Below are 21,919 nucleotides of genomic sequence, written 5' to 3'. Positions count from 1 at the left end.
TTTAACTTGACCCACATGCTGAGATGTATTTTTTTAAATGCTAGTTCAATATCAGAGTCCACAAAAGACATGTACCCAGAAACATTACTGATGCAAAGCCAACCAGTCTTTGCTCTTACTACTTAATGTAGCTTGCCTAGCAGAAAACCAGCAAATACCAATTTCACAGTTTTGGTTTGACCTCAGTGGGGTTCTAAAACCTTGAGGCATATACAGGACCACTGAGGTGGTTAACTTCATCAAGACAGCAAACTAATAATACAAGATACGAATATATAATCACACTGGTCAATAAATACCTCAATCTATAGCTTTACTTAGTTAGTGACATGCTTCATCACTTTCCAATTATAAAGTGAGGGTTAACATCACAAATTGGAATAATTGTGACAATAAAATTAGTTTTTTTCAGGCAGAGAAACTTTTATCTCTGTATTTATATTGGCTTCCTTCAAACCTCTCATTTGTGTAATAAGATTTTCTTGATACTGGTACATAGGCAGCAGAAAAAATTAAAAACAATTTCAGACTAAATCTAATTTATTGTTTATAGATTTTAAATCTTTCATGTACGGTTCATCAACAAATCACAACTCTACTCCATAACATTAAATAACAGCTTTCTTCATCAAACAAAATAAATAAAAATTTGTATTCTATTAAAATTACCTGTGCATTTTGTCCATTAAAGTTCAATATGAACAGGATTAACAACTGAAATCACTAATTTTATTCAATAGTGTATATTTGACAAAAATGTTACATTAGAGTGTAGTTTCTTGTAACTAAACCACAAGAAAAAAGTAAACTCATATCACAATTACTCAGGATTTTTTTTTCCAATTCTTATTCAGAAAAATATGCTACTTTTAGAGCATTTAGTTTTACATCTTTTCAGAATCAGTTCTTCTCATGTTAAGCAGTATGGTATTTTTTATTAAAAAAATTATTTTAAACTTTCATACAATGACCTTAAAAAACTTGGCATAATTCCAATCTTTTTTGTCTGTGGTCTTCTTGTTGAATTTTTCATAAAACAAATAGAGATGAACCATCTAGATATAATTGAATTGACAATGAATACATTTGTAGTTGATTTTTCAGTAAATTTATAACAAGGTCATGACAAATTTCAACCATTTTCTATCATTTACTTACAGTAACATATTTATTGGTACAACAGTTGCTGCTGGTCCCTTGGGTTGTTGGAATTAAGGTTCTACTGTATGTATTATATAATCAAATCAAATTTATTTTGACTTGTGATAGTTAAACCTGCTATAAAGGTCAAGCAATAAACTGTCGTCTTGATAGCTCTTATCTTGTCTGCTATAATACTTATATATTTTGAACCACAATTCAAGGTCATCTCTATTCAAGGTCAGTTTTCTATGGTTCAACAGATAACCTTTTTATACAGGATGACTATATAACAAATTTAGCAAAAATTTCAATAAATGCTTAACACTTATCAATAATAACATATATTATACTGAGTACATGTAAAACAGTAACCCAACAACACGATATAACCAAAACAAAATGTCTACAGGACAAAATAGTCTTTAAACAAACGATAAATTAGTATCTGTACAAAATGTCAAGGTCATAGTTACCTAGGGTCTAGATTAGTTTTGAACACACTATAAAAGAACTGACATTTTTGTTTGTTTGGGCATGTTTAAAACATCATGTTTTGGCTCTTGTATAAAAATCTGATACGGTTACAGGTAATTGGGGTTAAGAGTATTTAGCAATTTTGGATAGAAAAAATATGTTCATCATTTAATAAAATTTATATTGATTTTTTTTCATGTTTTCATACAGGTTTTTAATTATATTTTCAGAATAAATGAATCTTTTAATAACCTGGGTTGGTTTGCACAAGGCTTAATTAAAGTCAACCTTATTTAAATATTCAGCCTTAATCAAATTATTCTAAACAATTACATCTGACAGATACATGTATAATCAAACTTGAAATCAGTTTTAGCCTAAGGATTTTGTAAAATCAGAGGCTGTTTTTTTTTTTTGTAATCTCAGATTTGTGAATAAGGAAATGGTTTGAATTAAAATAATGATTGACAGTAAATTATAAGCTAGGCTAAAGAGATCATGGAAGTCTAAATTATAGGAACTTCCTGTAGATGACAATCAAGTACATGCACTGACATACAAAACAAAACAGACCTAAATGTAAGTTTAATTAGAAGCACCAACAGAGTTGAAGTAAAAATAATATTCTATACAGACAATGTTCATAACCAGTTTCTGAATTTTTTTACGTTTAAATCTATGAGTTGAACTCATTTTACTTATTTTTTGGGGGGGAAATGTTAAGTCTTACTATTGACTGAAAGTTAAAATGTTTGTAAATGAATGTCAGTCATGTTTCATGATGATTATTCTGCCAATATTTAATTTTTATACCTGTTTAATTTGTAAAATTAAAATACAAAGTATAAGTATTCAAACATTAATGCTTGGCACTATGTACTGTTTGTTTCTGGAATGCTTTTCACCATTGAATAAATATAAGCACCAACTTCATACACAAATTTTGTTTCAGTGCAAGATAAATACATTTAATTGCTATATATACAATTACACAATCATAATGTAAAACTGTGATAAAACAAAAAGAAAACTATGACACAAATTTTGGTTTTGCTTGAATGTTTTAGAATAAACTCCCATGATCTATGATTTCTAAAATCAGATAAATGTAGATGCATTTTTTTAATAATATTACTCCAACTTTACATCAAGATTAAACTCCCAACTGGTAATGGCCATAAAGAAAGTGAGAAAAAAAAATAAGCACCAATATGGCACAACATACCCATCACTTGTGTACTAAATCTGTGTACTTATCACATAATTATGGTAAGATTATTTACAAACATGTTTTTACTGATAATAAGCCTCAAAATGTAATTCAAAATTACATTACGGTATTTAAACAAAGAATATCTGTACAGTGATATTAAACATCATGCTACTTCAATGACCTTCTGTGCTGTTTTGAAGTGAAGAGACTTGTAGAATAAAGATATAAAAAGCTATGCACTTAGTAAATGTTTGCAAAGAACTGAATTTTAAGAGAATTGGATTGTGTGAAAATAGAGATTATTCACTCATTATAGTGATATCAGTCACAATGGGTTCTTCATGATTTGCTTTAGAGAGGAAAATTTTATATAGTGTGGTATCCGTAAAATTCAACTACTAAGTCACAGTGTCAAAATAAGATGTTCAAGTTTATGATATGATCAAAATTAAAGTAACTATAACTGCCTATCTGAATTAATTGCACATATATATTGACTCATTCATATCAAAATAGTTTTAATTGCACATTTATTATAAGTATTTCACAGTTTGCAAATTTTTTGTAAAGTTAGATGCATTATACTGGAACTGGTTTGACTGTTGAAGACAATAGTTTGTAGCTTGTAACTGTTTTGGCATAATCTGAGGAATTTTCTGTGCAATATTGTTTATACAATCTCAGCTCTGCAAGATCACATTTATAACAAACATTGACTTGTGAACGTACGCCAGTTGAAACAGAAATCTATTTGATATGAAAGCAAGGGCATATATGAGTTTAAAACTATTGGATGTGAGATGGACGTGAAAAGCTCATTTTATGAGTAGCTTCATAAATTTACTACTTGAAATACATAACACAGAAGCATTTCATATTTAGTACAAAGTGCTTTTCAATTTCATGTCAATGGTACAACAAACTCATTTTATAACTCCTAAATATTTAGAATATGAAACTATATGCACCAATAGATAAACAACAATAATAATATTTAATTTACAATGAAGGCAAAACTTGCAGTTTGCATAGGATATACAAAGAACACAATAAAAATGAGCATTTTTATCAACATAAACATGGAAGTGATGGCTGTATTGTTGTCATGGCAACTGATGAAGTTTGATTATCACAAGCAGACATAGAAACATTTTGTGTTTCTATTCTATCATCACCATGGGAACTGTCTTCTGTTGTCACAGGAAGAGCAACAGAAACAGCTGTTACCATGGTAACATTGTCTTCACTACCACATAATGTATTATCAGAAGTCCTTTTTGTTATCACATATTTTTCTTCTAAACTACTGGAAGATCTGTTGTTTCTATAGTTACAATAATCAGTTTCATTTGAATTTTCATCCTGGTCTGAGAATGGAGTTTTTATGAATGATGGTAAGTCAATTGAAAGTATGGAACTGTCAGTTTTAGTCTCTTCAGGAGACGTGGTGTCTTTTGTGGTTATGTCTTTTAATTTTGTCAATTTTGTATAACAAACACCTTCCATCAAAATGTTAGAATGATGTGGAATATCACTTTTCTCTGTAATCTTACAACACTGTTTATCTAAAATCTCATTTTTTCCCTTGTCTAAGTCTGGACAACTTGTCCTAGAATCTACACCTGCATTTGAATTTATCATCTCATTCATAGTCTCATTTGAGTTATCTCCCTTTGAAGAACTTAATTCGTTTCCTTCTGAAGAATTATCTCCCTTCACATCACTATATTTATGTGTTTCTATGAGAAGTTCGATTGTCTGTTTGTTTAATCCTGATATTATTGTTGTAGTTTTATCTGAAATATAACATACCATGTAGAGTTTAACATTGATATGGTCATTCTTTCATAGAGAAGGGAAACTTGTGAAATATATTGAAATTTTGAAACTATACATACATGTACTTGGAATTTGTTTCGAAAGAAAGTTTCATCAGTTTGACACTATAAATGGAACTTTATAAACTAAGTGATATTACCTGGAAATTGCAGTGGTTAATTTTTTTTTCTAGAATACCTGTCCAACAAATCAATGGAACGAATTTATCGGTTATAAACAAGTGAAACTGTGAGCTACTACACAGTATAGCTGACTTACTTAAACCCTAAAAACAAATTTCAGAAATTCTCATAATGCAGTTCTTGAGAAAAATATGCGGAAAATTTTCAACTGGGATGTCATGTGTTAAATGATGTAAGTGTTCTGTAAGCAAGAAGTTGTTGAGTGATGAATTTGAAAACGCATCACACGGTACAGCTGACTCATATAAACCCTGAAACCAAATTTCAGAAATCCTTGTAATGTAGTTCAAGATGAGACAAAAATATTCATGGGAAGGACAGACTGACGGATGGACTGAGGGTTGATGGCCCTGACTGATGGATGGACTGACGGATGGTGAGACAGAGTATACATCTACTTTTTTGAAGAGGGGTTATAAAAACCATAATGTGATTTCAGCTTAATTATTAATTCCACCGAGCACTCTTCTTACATGGAACATATGAGTAAGCAATATGTTTTATGTGAAATGTTCCAAAATTGACAGACTAAAATAGTGATTTTCTTACCAGTTTTTGGAGCATCTCTGACAGGCTGTAGATGTGTAATGGAGTGTTTTCTAGCTTTTCTTTTCCTACTCCCAACAACTGGAACACCATCATCTGTTGGCTTGGCTTTAATGTGTGGTGGAACTGTCAGTTTTACCTCTAGAAAATTTTCTACAAAACAGAAAGACTTTATTTTCAAACATGGAGGGAGTTGATTAAAAGTATTTTCCATCACTTATTTATTAACTGTAATAACAGCAGATATGACTTTTATACTTCTGCAACTCTTCTTTCCTTTTACTGTACCATATATGATACCTTTTATTTTGAAATTCCATGGTTTTATTTTTGTGCTCTACTAGATTTTCAAAAGATTTTTTGTGTTTACCCGAGGACATTACAGGAACTAAAGTTTGATAAACATTTTTTAACCAATTGTCACTCAGAGTTTGCGAAAACTTTGTTTGACCGGTCGGTCATGATACCGACAAAGCAAGATTATTTGTCAATCCTACAAAATTTTAGCCAGTCCTAAAAAAATCTGTCAATTTGATCCTAAAATAAAAATAATAACATATTTTATCCAAAAGTAACTTTATATTATTTTATTTTTCACAGCCACGGACAAATTAAATAATGAAGGACCAGTTCTGATCTTCTGATTTACTTAATTAAAGTCATTTTCTCTATCCATTTCATCCTCTGAATCATTTTCTCAGTATTTGTTATCTCCATCTAAGATTTCAATCGCCGATTGTTTGCCAAGAACAAATTTAGCAGGCCACGTGTAGATCGGCACTTTGGTTTCCATAGGTTTCAGTTTGTTTATAACAGGAAACCAGTACCGGAAATTAGCAACAGGTAGATCTGAAGACCGATGTAAACACATATTGGAATTAGTTGCTGTACAACTAATTTCCGATAAAAAAGAAACTGCAACGACCGTTTTAACATCGGTCATCAGGACCGGCACTAGCTTTCAATATACTGGTCCGAGCCTCATTTTGACCAATAGGACCGACAGGACCGACCATTTTCGAGAACTCTGGTCACTCCGCCCTTATATGATCTTGATGTCTTTATTCTTTATTCAACAGCTCTTAACAAAAAATGTTTTAGCTTTCAATATTGTGCCACTATATTCAGTCTTATTTTGATATGAGCGTCACTGATGAGTTTTATGTAGACAAAACGCGTGTCTGGTGTGTTAAATTATAAGGCTGGTACCTTTGATAACTTTTAATATATCTTATTGTTGTTTGCTCATAATTTCGGTACACTTGATATGTTTCATTGTGATAAACCTGGCAACCTAAACTTTCTATATATATTTAGAAGACAAACAGATGATACCTGGTGATGATGATGCGTCCATTGCTTGGTTACCAGAATCACTCTCAGACAAACATTTCCCAATATTTCTCTTTGGTTTTACCACTTTCTCTAATGAACATGCAGGCAAAGTCTTAATATGGGCTTCCAGGTCAAAATCACTGAAAAATGATAAACTTGTGAAAATATGGTACAGCAAAAATGTATGAAATTTAATTAAATTAACTTTTAACAAAAAGAATTTTGAAATGCCAAGGCTTTTCTACCTCAGGAATAGATTTCCTTAGCTGTATAAAATTTGGCAAAACTTTTAGGAATTTTGGTCCTCAATGCTCTTAAACTTTACTTTATTTGGCCTTTTTAACATTTTTTTATTTGAGCGTCACTGATGAGTCTTTTGTAGCTGAAACCAAGTCTGGCCTAAATTTAATATTTCAACCTTGGTATCTATGATGAGTTTGGATAGTAGACACATTGACGATTATACCACATCTCCTTATTCTATATAAGGAAAGAAAACTATTATCTATCCTACCCTGTTCTGTATCTACTAGACTCATCATAAAATGTGCGATTTTTCTCCGACTCTGACATAGTTCTTTTGCGTATCTGTCTTGGGTAAACCGATAACACTTCATCACCTATGTCTTCAGCTCGCTTATTCAGGAATGATTCTTTAAAGCTACAAATACATAGTTTAATTATTTAAGTGTCTCCTTAAAAGAATCAAAGCGCTGTAAGCGCTGAAGGCAGTTAACCAAAAACCAAGGCAACCGTAATTATGAAAACTGTGGCAATGTTGCCTCAACATTAAACATTCATATATAGCACATTCATGTTTATCTAATGATTTATTTATTAAGGCAAATAATTTATATGTTATCAAAGTTTCAAAAGCAATGCATATATCAATGTATATTTTTTTTATGGTGAGTCTGCAGTGGTACAAGTTCCCAATGATTGCAGTTGTTCTACTTGGTAGTTAACCTTGGTTTTATTTGACTGCTAGAAGTTCAAGTTGACTTAGTATGAAGATGTAATAGTATGAATGGACTGGTTTCCCTGGAAAGAAAACTGAGTTTGTGTTCTATAGTACAAAAGTTATGAGACACGAATCAGACAAATGTTCACTACAACAGGGATCAAAGGTGAGGTCTGACTGACCTGCCCATAGTAAATGTAAATGATTTGTTATTTTGTCCCATACATATGAATATATATAATTTAGGGGTGGGGATCTCAACGGTTTTCAAGTTCTCAAACAGGTAGGGGTAGGCCGAGGATTTAGGGGGGGCAGGCGGCCCCGCCCCCCCTTTTGGGAAAAAAATTGGTTGCTTATATAGGGAATCACTGAAGCGTGACTTGAGTGGGCCCCCTCTTAGGTCAGTCAGCGGGCCCCCACTATGAAAATTTCTGGATCCGCCACTGGGGGTAGGGTGACCCTAGGGACTTCCCCTACATTTCATTTTATTTGTTATATTGTCCCATACATGAATATATATGGTTTAGGGGTGGGGATCTCATTGGTTTCCAAGTTCTCAAACAGGAGGGGTAGGTTGACCCCAGGGACTCCACCTATATTTCATTTAATTAGTTATATTGGCCCATACATGAATATATATTGTTTTGGTGTGGGGATCTCAACCGTTTCCAAGTTCTCAAACAGGAGGGTTGGGGTGACCACAGGGACTTCCCCTACATTATATTTGATTTGTTATATTGTCCCATACATGAGTATATATGGTTTAGGGGTAAGGATCTTGACCATTTCCAAGTTCTCAAACAGAAGGGTGTACAGTGACCTCAGGGACTCCCCCTATCTTTCATTTGAATTGTTATATTGTCCCGTACATGAATATATGGTTAAGAGGTGGCGATCTCAACGGGTGTCAAATTCTCAAACAGGAGGGGGTGGGGACACAAGGGACTCCCCCTATATTTCATCTGATTTGTTATATTGTCCCATACATGAATATATATGGTTTAGGGTGGGGATCTGGGCCATTTTCAAACTCTAAAACAGGAAGGGTGGGGTGACCCCCAGTGACTCTTCCTATATTTCATTTGGTTTTTCATATAGTCACAAACATGAATATATATGGTTAAGGGGTGTGGATCTCGACCGTTTCCAAGTTCTCAAACAGGAGGGGATGGGGTAACTCCAGGGACTCCCCCTATATTTCATTTTATTTAAAATATTGTCCTATACTTGAATATATGCAGGGGCGGATTCAGGCGGGGGGTTGCGGGCTTGAACCCCACTTAAATTTGCAAAGCATGGGTTGTTCTCAGCTTAATAAAGAATATTCCGATAATTTTACCTCAATTTTTTTTTAGCCTCGCTCTGCTCAGCGAAAATTTAAGTTTACGTCCCTCCTAACCTAAAATCCTGGATCTGCCCCTCATATGGTTTAGGGGTGGGGAGCTCGACCGTTTCCAAGTTATCAAACAGGAGGGGGTAGAGTGGCCCAAAGAATGCCACCTATATATCATATGATTTACTTACATTTAGGTATATATAATATAGTTGCATTATTTGTGAAAATAAAGAAACTTTCAGCTACATTAATTGACCCTTCAAAATTGAGAAAAACAAATAACCCTTCGAAATTGCAGTAATATGTTTACACTTTAAAAGCATCTCACATGCATTATCATCATTTATCACTGATAAAGAAAATTTAGACTGTGACCATGAACATGTATATTGTTAAATATATTCTGTTCCCAGCTGTTACGTTGTATTGGATTTTTAAATTAAAATTTGTCAAAAAGTAATTTTGAGTTTCTGTATAAAATATTTTTCTGCTTTTTCTTTCTTTTACATATATCTTTTGGTTTACAATTCTAGTGTTTATATTCATTTACCATGCATAGATTTATTTTTTCACCTGCTTTGATTTATTTTGTAATTGATCGCCGAATCCGGAATTATCCTTATCCGCTTCCGGAATCGGATCCGATATTGTAAAATTTTGTCTTCACGGCCGCCATTGTTATGTGTTTACAATGTTGTTTTTGTCAATCAGATACGATTTTACTCGAATTTATACAACATTTGTCGGCGATTTTCTGTATAAAGCTAGCGGTTGAACAAAATGAACATCGCTGTCATGAATAATAATGATAAAAATAAGTTTTTAGCTCGTTTAATTGGAGACTTTGGTGACTTGCATGGAAGGTTTGCAAAGTAATTTAAAGTGGAAGGTGACTACGTCGGACGTAGCTATAGAAACCAACTATCCTGGTCGAAATTCCTCTTGCAAAAGTGGAAGGTCGCGGACCTCGGACCACCGCTAATTTGCACACCTGCCTCCAAATTCAAAAGCTACGAAAATTTCTTTTTCTAATTTGAAATTGCCGCCAACAGCATGAACTTATTTTATAATATACTACTGACGTAGTTGTACTACGTATTGATGACAAACAATATCCCTACGACTTTTGCCATTTGGGAAATCTAAACTACTTGTCTTAAGAGATTTTCGGCGATTAAATATTTCATACAATTGTTCTTTGACATCTTAGCTAAAAGCACAAGTCATAATGAACTACACAAGGATTCTTAATAAGCACTACTTCCTATGTGTAACTTCAAAACTTTTGGATAAATCGACGATCATTTAAGGTTTTTCTGGTCATATTTTTTGTAATCCAGAATAAAAAGTATTAAAAAAGTGTTCAATTAGTTATATATAACATAGTAGCGAGCTAGATAATAACAATGGCAAGTATTTCAGCATTTATTGGGTAGAACACAAATCTAGGGTGCTCGCATAATGCAGCTTAACTGCATAAAAATGTTGGGTTTTATTCAATACATTGTAGTATGATTTTGTTTATTTGCCAACAGGCATTTCTTATTTGTAGATTGAAACAAAATTTCTATTTAAAAACATAATGCTCAAGTCATGCAAGTAGGAATTTGATTTGGTCCACCAGAACTAAGTTTGAAAAAGATTAGGTTTAGCAGATTTTTGCATGATAAATGAAATCTGGTTTGGTCCATAGACTTTTGCTAGAAGCATGGAAGTAATATTGAAAGATTAAATATAATACTTTCATGCCAGAAGTAAGTAATCTTGTTTTATTCCATTTAATAATATGAGTCATATCTGAAAACAAGTCAAAGAATTTATAAGGAATTTGAGAGAGAAAAATGTTAGCAACTGTGTTTTGACCATTTAATTTTTTTTATTCCAGTCAGACTAATCATTTAATTATTTTTATCCATTTTAGGTGTGCCTTCTAATCTCACCTTATGCTCCTGACGTTTGCCTCTGTTTTCATGGCTGCTATCCTTGCTTTAGATGGCTGTATAATCCCTTCGTTTATCAGCTCTTGGTATCTCTGTCCTCTATTCCTCCGACGAGACTTTCTGGTAGGTTGATAATCATCACCATTGGATGGACTGGTTGATTTTGTATCGTCACCATTTTCATTGAAATTATCAGATTCCATTTTAATTCTTTTCTCTTGATGTTTGTACAATTCTGCACAGCTTTCAGAATAGCATCTTTTTCTCTTAAATTCCTTAACATCAAAACTATCTCCAGAATTTTCATTTCCACTTACAACTTTTGGTCTGCCTTCTTTCTTCAAACAGAAGTCTTTCAATTTCTGTTTAGCTTCAGACACTGTATTTATAATTGGTTCTTGCATTGGTGTTACTGACTGTCCTTGTCCATCTATGTTAGCTGCATCACGAGCTGCAGCCTTACGAGTAAATTCCAGAAGGTTTTTAACAGCAATACTAGTGTGATAGGATTTCCTTCCTTGTAAGGGAGGTAACAAGAATGGTTTATTAGATGAATCAATGGTTTCATTTTCTCTTTTTTTAGGAGATTTTTTAGCAGCAGATTTTTTGTTTTGTCCAATATTTTTAATGGTAGACAGATAAAGTTTATCAATTATATGATCCATGACAATTTTTCCACAAGAGTATATGGCATCATCATCTGGATCGTCTGGGTTCTCTTCTTGCTGATCTGGGTTAGTAAGATGCTCTGATGAACATGCTTCTTGTTTTACTTGCACTGGGTTAGGTGTGGTATCTGTAGGAATGAAAGAAAATATAAAAGCCTGATAAACTACTCAATTTCACAATGAAGGGGATATTAAAAAGTATTCATTTCATAATTGTTCAATTTGGTGACAAGTCTATCATAAATAAGAAAAGATGGGTTTTGATTTTTGTACAGAATTCTTAAACTTTGGACAATGTATCTAAAATAAAATTCAATTACCTATTTTATAATATTAGCGTTAACAAAGTCAGCCATTGAGAAATTTGTATAACCTGATCTAAATGAACAAGAATAATTTCTTGAGACAATGCTGTGATGGTTTTTCATTTTCCTCTGAAACTTCCAAAAAAATGCCATGTAATTTCAGCCTTTAAGTAATATATGAAAATTGGCAATTTAAAATCAAATATATCAAAACTAAATAAGGATTTTTTTACAAAAGACTTAAGGTGGTACCTAACACTACAGGGAGATAACTCTGTAAAATCAGCTAAACGTTAAACGTTTTAATTACGTTGTGTAGTTAAGGGAATATTAAGCTTCTCAATGATCAAAATAGGAGTTTGTCAAACTGCTATATAACCAGTGTAATTTTTCTGATAAAACGGTTGGTTCAAATTTTTGGAAATTTTCTTTTGTTAGTCAAAGGGTCAAAGTAAGACTTTGTCAAAATTTTATGAAAATTAAACGAGCCAAATTAATTTTAGTGAACGTGTTGGGTACCCCCTTAACACAAATATAATTATTGCTTTCAAATTTACTTGGTAGTTTCAGAGAAGATCAAATATTGTGTAAAAACATCAGTATAATGGATACAAAAAAGCTCAGAAAAACTAAAGTAGAGGTCCTAATAACCAATTGTTGGTGGATAGTTGTCTCATTTGGTTTGGTGAGCTTAAAATGTACCATGAATTTTTTTAACTACATTTAACTTGTCAACATTACACTGACAGTACACTGATTACCTTTTTTTATTGTAAAAAGCATTAACTAAGCATAAAATATCTAAAATTCTACATTTGTAGTTTCTGTATAATCCTACCTTTATCTTCTGGTTTTATATTTACTTCATCAATCACCAACTTCCTCTCCTCTTCAAGAGCAAAATCCTAAAATATACATGTGTAAAACATTTTAAATGATTCAAATTATTCCTAGTGAACTTTTGTCAAAAACAACAATAAGTCAAAAGATTTATGTTTTTTTTTCTTCAAAACTTCTTATATTGTAAACTTCAAATTTTTGAAATCACTCACAGTAATTAAGGCTTTTCTACCTCAGGATTAGATTATCTTAACTGTATTTGGCAACTTTTAGGAATTTCCTCAATGCTCTTCAACTTCGTACTTTATTTGGCCTTTTAAACATTTTTGATTAGAGCCTCACTGATGAGTCTTTTGTAGACTAAATGCGCGTCTGGCGTATATATATAGAATTTGAATCCATGTATCTGTTGATGACTTTATTTGTAGCTAAGTACTGTATTTGGGCATGTAAAATCCATATTTTTTTCCAAACTAAAAATATGCAAATTGCCAGACGGGTGAGATCAGTCCAAATAATTATGACGTCTTGATGAGCTATTTTTTTTTTTTTTTTCATTGAAGCCATCCTAATGCTAAAGCTATATTTTTTTGTCTTGACTTAAGAGAGAAAATTTTGAGTGGAACTTTGAGACCCAATTTTGGCATTAAATCTTCAATGACAGTTGGAAATGTTTTCACATATAAAAAACTATTGCGTGTTTAGCAATGCAAAGTATTTCCAGAAAAAACCAATAGAGACGACAATATAAGATATGATTCCATTGGTGGTGTGCAAATATTGATTTCAAAACGTTTCCAAGATTTTCAAATTTACATCACTTCCAGAGAATACAAAATATCAAACTCAGTAAAATTTAATGGACTAGAATTTCAATTCTATTTTGCCAAATTTAACCAAGTTTGATATTTTGAAATTTCATACTTTAATTTACCTGTTGAGAAGTCCATGATTGAAAGGGAGATATGCCTGTCAACAAGGGGAGGATAACTGGTTTAGTATTTTGCTCAACATTCTTGGCTGCAGTAAATTGATTACTTTTCACTTGGATACCTTCCATTAACATACTTAATCCTCCCATGTTTGATGGATCTGTAAGAATAGATGTTTTTCATAATACAATAAATGGAGAATGTATCCATTAAATGATATCCTCCTAGTGTTAACCATTATAAAGGAAAATAACTGGAGAACTTTAAAAGTGAAGCTACCCAAATTTGATCTTCAGCTGTGTTTTATGGTAATATAAGCAAATGTGTATTAGTTTCATAACATTCGATTGAAGCAAACTTAAGTTAGAGAACATTAAGAAAAATTCAGCAATTTGTCTGTTCAAAAAGGGGCATTACTCAGGAACAGTTTAAGTGACACCACACAAATTCAAACTTGATTGGTGTTTTGTGGTAATAAGCTTGATGTACAAGTTTTATAACATTTGATCAAGGGAAAAAAAAGTCAGAGAACGGAAACCAATTTCGGAAATATACGCACAGACTGACAAAATGAATACATTCATACCAAAACTCTACTTAAAGTCATATGAAACCAGTGAGTGATGAAAAATAATGTTTATCCAATTCTTGAACCAATATATGTATATATCATAAACTTAGAACTCTGTGCATGATTTTGTCATTTTTTACGCAAATATATCGTATAATAGTCAATTTTTTTTCTCTCTGTCTGTTATGATTTAACAAATATGGCTGCTCATTAAATGCCGTGTTTTAAAGCCGAAGTATACCGATTGTCACCTTATAGTAAATAAATAACAAAAAGCATGGGTATTGAGAACGTGTTTAACATGTACAATCAGATAATTGTTTATTTTAATGACAGATCCATAAGTATTGCGATCGTCGGATTTTTACGAGGTGGGTTACGCTCAGGTCACTATGCATACGGAAAATATTTCGGCGAATTGCATGCTTTCTAAAAACAATAAACTTCTTCTAAATGTGGACAAATTAAAGAATTTTCCTCAGAAAAAAGTATATGTACATAAGTTGTATAATGAAAACTATCCATTATTGCATGATTTTTTTTTTTTATTTGAGGTTTCTTATGACTTTAAAATCATCATATACACATTCTTATATTTAACATGTTTAGAGTGTATTCAAACAAAATGTTCATTACTATTTTGAATGTTTAATATTTAAATCAGATATAATGAATCTGGATGTCAGAGGACATGAAAAATATGACCTTTCTGAAAGAAGTAACACAGTTTTCGGGTATATTTTATCAAATCTAAAGTAGTTTTATTCTAGTTTTCTACTATAAAATTACCAGCAAGTTTCCCAGGTACAATAGGGCCATCATCTGGAACAAATGTACTAACAGAAGGTACTCTCTCATTGGTTGGTTTATTTGATGATTTGTTAGTTTGTAACTGTGTCATCCTCTCTGGATTATGCCATTTGTAGTCAGGATTAGCCTTCATGAAGGCATCTTTATACTGTCAACAGATAGAAATTGAACATGAATTTACATAACAATTCTGAAAAGTCTTAACCTTTTGAATTTACATTTTGTGTACCAATAAATTTTTTATAATTTAGGCCGTAGTTTTTTTATTTTTAGTTTTACGAACCCTCCTACCCTAATTTTTGCCAAATAGGAAAAAAAATAAAATCAAAAATGTTGATTTTTATTTTTTTTTCTCCTCCGACCCAATGTTTTTCATGCAAAAAAAATAAATTTTTAGTTCATAACTGCATGAAAGATTCTAAATTTATGCTCTTGGTGATTTAGTAAGTTGTTGCACATTGATTTTCAATTCAAACCTTGTCAAGAAAAAAAAAATAGTTGTTACACTAGTAGAAAATCTCCTGGTGAAATAATAAAAAAAAAATTTTGATATTGACGGTTGGTATTAAAAAAAAAAATCAGCAGCAGCAGTTTTTTTTTTTTTTTTTTTTCGTCCTCCTACCCATTGGTTTTGTCAAAAAATTTCGTAAAACTAAAAATATAATAACTATGGCCTTATTAAGATCGATATACATGATATACTGATATTCTAATTAGAAAATATAGTAGTTTTTTTTACATTTATTAGTTTTAAATAGTTGTCATTTATACTGTATTTTCTGGCAATGAAAACCTTTGAATCTGCTGCATTAGTTTGAAGTCAGGAACCTGTTGTTCAGTGGTTGTCATTTATTGATGTGGTTCATGAGTGTTTCTTCTTTTTTGTTTTTATAAACCATTGGTTTTCCTTTTGGATTGTTGGACTTTTGTTATTATTGGGCCTTTTATAAGGCCGTACTTTGACCTATAACTTTTAACACATTGTGACTTGGATGGAAAGTTGTCTGAATGGCAATCATACCACATCTTCTCATTTCTATTCAGTGTTTGTGTTTTATAAATTCACCTGCTTTGCAAGATCAGTATACTTGTGTTTTTACTCATCACCAATGTTTGTGATTACTAAACTCACCTGCTTTACAAGGTCAGTATATTTGTTTTTTTACTCATCACCAATGTTTGTGATTACTAAACTCACCTGCTTTACAAGGTCAGTATATTTGTTTTTTTACTCATCACCAATGTTTGTGATTACTAAACTCACCTGCTTTGCAAGGTCAGTATATTTGTTTTTTTCCTCATCACCAATGTTTGCCCACAGATCTCCTAAGATACGAGTCACACTTCGGTTGTCAAGGTGAGGATTTCTCTCCCTTACAATACTTCTATGTCGTTTACAGAAAATCAAGAAGGCATTCATTGGACGACGTACATCTTTCTTGTCCAAATCAGGATCTGCATCCATAATTAATTGAAATTTCTTCGGTTATCTGAAAATGAAATAACTCAATACATTCAGAGCTCATACTTAAACAAGTCTATGCCTATTTTGACTTTTGAATGCAACAAATATTTATATGTTTGTGTGATTAAATCAACGTGATTTGGTCAGAGCAGTTTCAGCTTCAGCTAGTTCAATCACAAACAAAAGTTGCCAATTATAACTTAATCTACATCTATGCAATCACAGTGTTTTACAGTTATTAAACTGAGTATTAGATACCACTGAGGCTGTATATAACTATAGAACATTGATATTTCAGTTTTAAAGGTCAAATCTATTATCAATATACCTCTTTGATAACATTCTCTGATTTCAAGTTTATCGTTTTTATTTTGACAGATGCTGAGGTTCATTTATTTATGAGCTAAAACTTGTAATCTTATCTGTGTGCTGAATATCTAAGTTGGAGCCCATAGCCTTTGAAATGACCCACTGTTTGACAATGTTTACCTTGTAAAGTATTACAGGCACTAGTTAGTTTTTGAATGATTCCTGCTATTGCATTCTCAAAGGTTTTTCAATAACTGACTTTTCATCAACTTTTTTGGTTCACTTCAATGTATTTTGTTTATTACAAGGTTGATTTCAACAGAATTCTAAAAAAAACAAAAACAGTACAAATACCATTCAAAATTCTTTCAACCATTTAAAAGGGGAAATCATTTATTGTGTGTTTCTCAATGATAATAGTGAATTAGCTCTTAAAATGTACCTAAATAAAAGTACATGTAGTTTACCACACCACCACCCCTTTTTTCCAAAGTATGAAAGAAGCAATTTATGCAAGCCCTAGGCTATCAAATGTAAAGTCCACTATTTTATGATGAAAAGTGTTTAAAAAAGAAATTATTTGAATCTGGAATAAATTTTGAAATCTTGAAAGTTTATGGAAAACTTATGATGAAAACTAACCCAACAAAATAGGGTTATCCATGGGAGTATGGCTAACGGGGGTCAGTTAGTTTGTACGGAAATGATAGTAAAAGTAAAATTACTTTTAAAAAATGAGTGCATGGCTAACTCTATTTAGTTGGGTTAGTTTCCATCATACATTTCTAATCAATTTTCCAGAATTAAAAATTATTCCAGATTCAAATAACTCTTTGTTTTTAAATTTATGCATCAGCATGTAATTTAACTGCAATAGAATGAAATAGATTTAATATTGTCATTGCATATTTTCTTATAAAGCTTTGACATTTACAGCCCAAGTTAGCCTGTGTAAAATACAGTACATGGTTTAATAAACAAAATGGTGTTTCTAGATACAAATAAAAGATATACATGTATTTGGTGGTCACATGTCATGTGCTATACATATTTCCTTTTCATGTTATTTGGACTTGAAAAAAACAAATACAAAGACCTATTTCCTATCAAACCATCATTGTTTTTTACTATTCATTTTCATATTAACCCTTTCGCCGATGAGTCCCGGTTTACCGGGATTCACGCTTCAGACAGCTGACGATGAGTCCCGTTTTATCGGGATCGGAATACATCTTTTATGTTTCCCGCACAAAACAGTGCAAACATGAGTTATCTTTCTTTGATGAATACCCGGATGAAAGTGTAAACATGGCGCTTCCGTTTGTTGAAAACCGTGTCAAAATCAGACGAAATTTACAGAATTTACGAGAATTTGAAATGAGGGAACATTTTTTTTTAAAGAATATGGAAGAATTGAAGCCAAACTAGTATACTTTTTTGACGTAAAATGTCGTTTTATGTACAAAACACTTGGAATGGATATCGTTCAGTGTGAGGAAATTGTACAGCCTCATAAAAATTTTCAAAATTTTGCCGTTTTGGGTTTAAAAATTACAATTTGGGGTCTTAGAGCAGAATTTTGAGAATTTCACCCAGATAATGCCGAAAATTTGAAAATTTCAATATTTTATGAAGAAAAAATTATCAAAACATGAACAAAACTGTGAACATGGTGTTAGTGAATGAAATAAATACACAAATAACTACAAACAAGTTTTTATTGACATTTATTATGAAGATCTCCCACTTGAGTAATAGTAGCCAGGGAAGCCATCGTCTCAGAGTAGCTTCTGTCTGGGCAGCAATCGGTGAAAGGGTTAACACATTTATGTAGCTTGAAAGAAGGGCCAATAGTTAGACAGATAAAAAAAACTTTTTACAGCCCTTTTCTATTTTTTCACCCTTGCACAAACCCCGATATTTGAACAACCAATCAAATTTCAATTTTATTACAGGTGTCTACTTTGATTTACAAACAGCTGATCCAAAAATAACACAATTTAAACAAATGTCAAATGCACATCCACATTTTTTTCCTGAGAAATTAAAACGACTTTTAATAATTAATATGGGCAAAATTTAAAAAAAAAAATTTAGTAAGAGTCACATGCCTTTCAAAATTCCCTTGAAAACCATGCGCAGAAAAAGTTCGAAGCTATGCGCACTCTCATGTCAAAAATACCAAAACAAGCAAAAGAAAAAACAATTTTCTCATTAATTTCAAAACTCTACGAACATTTTACTCAACTCTTCATTTCTCAATCAACTTTGTCAACTTGTCTGTAACCTGTAAAACTCCTGACACTTTAAATTTAATCAACACAGGCATATTTTGTACTCGGCATTTTACACGTGTCCTTTTGGATATTCAAAATACACAAAATTTTTACTGAAAATTACTCTAAAGATTACAGTAAATCATTATATAATGACAAAAATAAGCATTTTATTGTATAGAATTAAGTCGTTAGTGTGTAATATTCATTTATTTTAATAATATCGTTACCTCATTATGAGTAACAATGGCAGCCGCTGACAGAAGTTTTGAAAAAGTCAGAAACCATGCGGGCAATATGTTTTTCCAATTTCTGACGTTCCTTTGCCGGATCATCTGATTATTTTTATACCAGATCCTTTCTACAGATTTATTTTATATTTTTTAACTCATGAAATATAGAATAATATCGTGTAATAACTTACCGGCCGTTCTTCATCAAGTAAACAGAGGTGCTTGGTCAAACTAGGTCAAGGTCTGCTGCTCTAACAAACATTGGTCGAACGTCGGCACTGCATAGGCCGGTACCGTTATGTTGAGGACAGAAAAGTTAAAGATGAACCATTCGTTTTTAAACAAAAAAAAGATGTATTAAAATTTAATCTGTAAAGGTTAGCGATGTTTGTGATCCTAATTTAACCGTCATTTCTATATTTAGAAATAAAACTACTAAGCTAATCATGAATTATATGGTGCGCCTTTTTTGTCATTTTGCAGAAATTATAATCTTCATCATGTCACTGAATCATTAATTGGTATGATTTTAAAAAAAATAACAGGGTTTTTTTTCAAATCGGGTTACATTACTTTTTTGGCAGTCTTAACACATTTTTCGACATGTAAAAATTGGATTTTCAGATATGTATATATATATGCGATTTTAATAGTAATAAAAAAAATATAAATATTTCAATTCTCGACAGAAGATATTTGTGTACAGATCATTCGATTGATCAGATCGTTTTATTATAATATAATTCATGTATAAATGACATGTTTATTTTCTTGACTCTTTTTTTTTTTAAATTGAGTGCGGACGTCAACGAAGACACCTACAGTGAAAAAATGTCCTTACAGATATTTTTTTTATTTTTGGGGAAAGGGGACTGCAAATATGAATCTACTAGATTTGTTAAAAAAATTCAAAGTCCAAAACAGACTAACAAAAATTGTCTAAAATAGAGAATCATTAAGAAGGGAAGAATTTAAAGGTTCGACAGAGAACACTATTGAGTATTTTATGACTGAATTGTCACACACTTTAAAAAGACACCAAATATCTAACAGTTTTATTTCTTTAATGCATTTAATAAAGATTAAGGATGGATAATTGAATAAGTAAAGCAAACATGCAAGAATATCCAAAGACCAGTTTTAATCAAGACATCCGGCATTTTGAATTTTTAACTCCCCGTCCAAACATGGACAAACTTAAACTTTTTGATTCTCAGTTAATACAAATATATTCGTTCAAGCAAAAAAAAAGTTCTATCGCCGGCATTCTTATGGTGATGGCTATAGATGGCCACACTAGGCGTGCAGCAGAAAGTATTACATGCAAATTCTAGATACGTGGACGACCATTTGATATGGAAAAGGAATTGGTGGAGGGTTGAAAAAATAAACTGATATCATAAAAATAACATCTTGAAATAAATTTCCAGTCCCAAAAGGCAAATATTATGTGTATATTCCGGAAAACTGCCAACTGACCAATGTGGGCAAATTAGTTGGAATAAAACTTGAATCGGTTTAGTATTTAGGTTTTCGAAAGGTTTATTGTTTAGTTTAAAACCTGACTTCGCGATGTACCAGTATTTCAACAAATCAAACGCTCTGATGACGGTTTGTTAACATGTTAAACCATACCAAGAGGTTGGTAGTTTTAGGAAGCTGAAACCAGCTTCGATGAAACATTTTCCTCCGATTAGTTTAAAATCTGCAAGGTAGGTGGACAGCCAGTAATGAAGGTCGACAACGGACCAAAGAGAATTTTTGCAGGGTTCGGTAACAGTCAGAGATAGTTGCACTCAAACTCAAGTTATATGAGGCATCGCATTTCTAGTTCTCAGTCATTCCGACCCAACTTCGTGTAATTTGCATAATTATAGCCGTATAGATCTGTTTAACACGACCTAACTGAAGTTGCTAACTAGATGAAAGTCAAGGTATGTGGAAGACTTAAATTCATCTGTGATATCCTTTATTTCGAGTACGTTCAACAATGTATCAAAACGTTTGATTATTTAGAAAAAAGGATATCATCCATACAAAGCGTAATAGTTAAAAGTAAATTCTTTTCAAAGTCTGCCTCACATGGACCAAGGAGTATACATACATACATGGTTATGGTTTGTGATCAAATATTAAAACTGACAGTTATATAATTATATTGGATTGACATCGAATTTCATATAAAATAATGTGTTTCATCTTATTTATTAGACCTTATCATATATCATCCATCTAGAAATTGAAACAAATTCCAGCATCTCATTCCTACCGTTAACTACATAGTACGTGCCCCCCCCCCCCCCCCCCCCCCCCGAAACACCGCCCCGATTATTAAGACATATTTTTATTTGTTTTTTAGACTTCTGGATGTTAGTTGGTTTAATGTCGTTTTACTGATGTTTCATTGCCGTATATGTCCCTTCATCTCCATGTATGTATAGTAAAATTCATTACAGAAAATGAAGTTTCCTCTAAAAGACAGGTAAAATAGATGACGAAACACAAGTAAAATCAGTAAAAATGAAACTCAATATTATACCA

At 32.0% G+C, this 21,919-nt stretch overlaps 1 protein-coding gene across 2 annotated transcripts; it reads right to left on the bottom strand.

Annotated features, from left to right (window-relative positions):
* Window positions 1–522: 522 nt before the first annotated feature.
* LOC143080858 (uncharacterized) lies at window positions 523–19,733 on the bottom strand. Of its 2 annotated transcripts, none has more exons than XM_076256938.1 (10): window positions 19,570–19,733; window positions 16,360–16,585; window positions 15,075–15,243; window positions 13,717–13,874; window positions 12,781–12,847; window positions 10,970–11,765; window positions 7,247–7,393; window positions 6,733–6,872; window positions 5,401–5,550; window positions 523–4,626 (listed from the first exon to the last, which is right to left on the bottom strand). In XM_076256938.1, exons 2-10 carry the CDS (start codon window positions 16,558–16,560, stop codon window positions 3,899–3,901), a joined length of 2,556 nt encoding a protein of 851 aa, XP_076113053.1. In that variant the 5' UTR covers window positions 16,561–16,585; window positions 19,570–19,733; the 3' UTR covers window positions 523–3,898. The 2 variants fall into 2 exon arrangements, with proteins under 2 accessions (XP_076113053.1, XP_076113054.1); XM_076256939.1 differs by lacking the exon at window positions 19,570–19,733 and adding an exon at window positions 16,889–17,147.
* Window positions 19,734–21,919: the final 2,186 nt, after the last annotated feature.

The sequence above is a fragment of the Mytilus galloprovincialis genome, chromosome 6, assembly GCF_965363235.1.
Source record: "Mytilus galloprovincialis chromosome 6, xbMytGall1.hap1.1, whole genome shotgun sequence".
NCBI lineage: Eukaryota > Metazoa > Mollusca > Bivalvia > Mytilida > Mytilidae > Mytilus > Mytilus galloprovincialis.
This window is presented reverse-complemented; position numbering and strand designations above follow the sequence as displayed.

Coding starts and splice junctions, on each gene's coding strand:
- LOC143080858 (XM_076256938.1), bottom strand. CDS start 16,560: ATGGATGCAGATCCTGATTTGGACAAGAAAGATGTACGTCGTCCAATG. Junction 15,244..16,359: donor ATACTGACCTTGCAAAGCAG/GTGAGTTTAGTA, acceptor ATCTGTTGACAG/TATAAAGATGCCTTCATGAA. Junction 4,627..5,400: donor CAGAGATGCTCCAAAAACTG/GTAAGAAAATCA, acceptor GTTATATTTCAG/ATAAAACTACAACAATAATA.